Source organism: Lottia gigantea (genome assembly GCF_000327385.1).
Source record: "Lottia gigantea unplaced genomic scaffold LOTGIsca_41, whole genome shotgun sequence".
NCBI lineage: Eukaryota > Metazoa > Mollusca > Gastropoda > Lottiidae > Lottia > Lottia gigantea.
In genome coordinates, this window is record NW_008709421.1 from 1,670,840 (window position 1) to 1,674,026 (window position 3,187).

Here is a 3,187-nt window from a genome sequence, read left to right on the forward strand (position 1 = left end):
ATTTCAGCATTTACTAGTGGCAACTATTATTTCTATCATTGATCCTGAAATGGGCATAATCACACAGTAGTATAGGATTTTCAATAGGATTCTCCTTGGCTTGGGAGATCTTAAACAATAACTTTCGTCAAAATAGGTCAAAAGTTGTGCCTTCTATTGTGCTTTTGAGCTAGAAACTAAACATGTTTTCAAAAGGAAGAGCAAATACTCGTGTAATTTGAGTCAGTAATTTCATGTGGGTGTATAATTAGTTCACAACCATGCAATTATTGTGTATTGAATACAATCAGAACTATCTTATTTCTGACTCTTGAAAGACACAATGTTATTGCTATTTAGCCTTTTAAACAAATAACATCCATGAATTATAATTATAATAATTATTATTTTCACAAGCAATACTGTTTTAACCCTAGTTTTGAAGGACAAATCAATTGTAAGTTGCCAGTTGAGTCTATGGGCAATTTCCTTTGATGTCCTTTTATGTTTGTGAATATAAAATATCAGTGGGAATCTCATAGATGAGCAAGGTCACATTTTGAAAGATAGCTTGCCAGGCAAAGTTATATACGCCCACTGGCAGCTTTGATTTTAAATAAAAATATTTGGCAGTACAGTAACAATTACCAGTATGAAATATTCAACCTTCGGTCATACACTTCTTTTGAACTTTTTGAGGTGATACTGAATAATATTACCAAGTTTCATCAAAATCTGTCAAGAAACTTGAACTCGTTTTGAAGAACAAGGGCAATAACTCATACTAAATATTTTTCGATTTTTCTGATTTTTATAAGGGTTCATCCTTGAGTGATTACGAACACTCAATGCCAAGTTTAGTCAAAATCAGTCAAGAATTTTGCTACTAGATTGAAAAAAATAAATTGAAAATGTTTTGGAAAACAAAGGCAATGTCTCATATCAAATATTTTCCAATTTTATTTCATGTGGGCGTATAAAAATAGCCATTTAAGAAAATTCAATTCATTCATACAATTGCCCTGGACGTCATATTCACTTCATTTATTCAATTGACCACTATAATTCGTAAATATATAAATAAATATTATCAATAATCTTGATATACATCGATAAGGAAATTGGCCGATAATCTCTGGCATTATCTGGGTATCAATATATTGCACATTGGAGGTAACTCCAACAGAGGTCAACAAATAATTGTAGGCCATTTCATGTTGCCCAAATAGTTCAAATAGATTCAGAGTCAGGGAAGAATAACTAATGTTTATTTCCTTTTATTTGTTGTTTCAATCTTCAAAAAACTGTCCCTTTGCCCTACAAACTAACCTCAAAACTATATCTGCGATACCCCCCCCCCCCCTCCTCTCCACCCCTTCGCAGGCTCGTACAGGGGCTAAATTTCCGGGTGTCAAATTCTCAAAATTTTCTTGTGGTGGTCCCACATCATCTATACAAATAAATGTCAGGAAATCGCATCTTATGGTGTAAAATTCTCTAGAATTTTCTAAGTGGGTCCCCAGACTTCAGAAAATCATGTTTCCAGGCTTTCAATGGACGTCCTCGGCAGCAATAAAGATCCATTTTTACTGAGCGCAACTACGACTGCGAACGCAAATGCGGTGTTCGCATTGGATTGCTTAACCTGATTTTGTATGAGGTCGTTTATACTAGGGGCGAACGCGAATGTGGCAGAATTTCTGTTCGCGTGGAAAACCGTGGAGATTGTCTCCAGAGTGAATTTTTGGCAAAAGACTGCGAGAACTATTTACATTAGCCAATAAGAGTGTGAGGTCAAGGTTCATACCTGTCTGCCAGTTAACTCTGATCTCGTTTCATCAGCGAATTTACGCGCATAACGCTGCTTTCAATACGAACGATGATCCGCGCGAAAAGTCGCGGTCACTCTCAGTATAATTAGGCCTTAACAGATCAAAAAAGCCTAGTGCCAACAGTGGCTTATTTGGGGGGTGGTCTATTGGTCTACGATAAAACCACCCCCATCCGGCCTGTGAAAGGTCTTATTTAGAAGTGAAATTTAAGACCTCTCAAAATTCATCTCAGGCCTTCGTAGTGTGCCCTCTGCTCTATCCCTCTGACAGGCTCCTGAACCCTGGCCTCACGCGTTTTCTGTATACGCTCCTGCTAAGACCGACAGACATGGATAACGCATATTTACATATCTACATCCATTAGGCCAAGTTTCTCACCATCGGTGTAAAGGTAGTTTTCATTCCGAATTGTCAAGAGTAAACAAATCTTGTGTGTACAAAAATGATAAAAAAAAAAAACGCCTGGACATCCCAGACTATTAGATACAACAAGATTTTCAAAATTTTTAAATAAATTTCATATTTTAAGATGTCGTGTGATATTATCATGTTTTGTTAGAATATGTTGTTTTTGTAGTATTTCGAAAAAATAAAAAAGTTTTTGTAAAGAGAGACTAATTTACTTATTTAGGTCATCGAAAATTAACGAAGCGGGACACGGTTGCAAGATGGCGGACGAGGAGCCTATTTTGGTTGATGGCAAAACATTGAACGAATTAAGGGTAGTTGACTTAAAAAAGGAACTAGATGCACGACATCTTTCAAAGAGTGGTAGCAAGCAGCAACTAATAACACGCTTAAAAGCAGTAAGTCGGGTATTTCTAAAGCTTTAATTCGGTAAATTTTGAAATAGATTTTCCATTTTACATTATTTTGGTTTTTGACACAAGCGGCAATAATTATTTAGTCAGTGCTTGTTGAAAATATCCTGGGATAGTTATTTGTCCAGTGTATAATTCATAAAAGTTCCTGAAAATTCGCCTTGTAGCTTGTTTGATAGTATTGACAATATCTAGATATTGTATTGTTAATCTAGGCCCCATGTCTTACTCAATATTATCGTTTTTGCAACTTGTGTTATGCTTGGTTTTACTGTGCTACCCCATCTCACTTGGACTTGGGGCATTTTAGTCAAACTTATCTTCGAGGTAGCTTAAATCTAACGGTAAAGAAAACTACGTTATTCAGATTTAAATGTGTCTTTGAATTTGCTAATATGGACGTGCTTTAAGTTATGAAACGGATAAAGGCCGTCTTTTATGCAAAAATATCTGACTTATATCTATTTGGAAGGTCGCTTACGTGAACGAAAGATTGACCTAATTAACAGCTTCATACTGAGCAACCTCTGTATTAAGGCCACAAATGTTGATATT

General features: G+C 35.8%; 1 protein-coding gene across 1 annotated transcript; it reads left to right on the forward strand.

Annotated features, from left to right (window-relative positions):
• Positions 1-2,476: 2,476 nt before the first annotated feature.
• On the forward strand, positions 2,477-2,644 carry LOTGIDRAFT_122576 (hypothetical protein; the record flags this gene model as incomplete). The annotated part of the gene is made up of 1 exon (XM_009060264.1): positions 2,477-2,644. A coding segment is annotated over one exon (168 nt), but the record flags the coding sequence as incomplete, so codon positions are not given.
• Between the last annotated feature and the right edge of the window lie 543 nt (positions 2,645-3,187).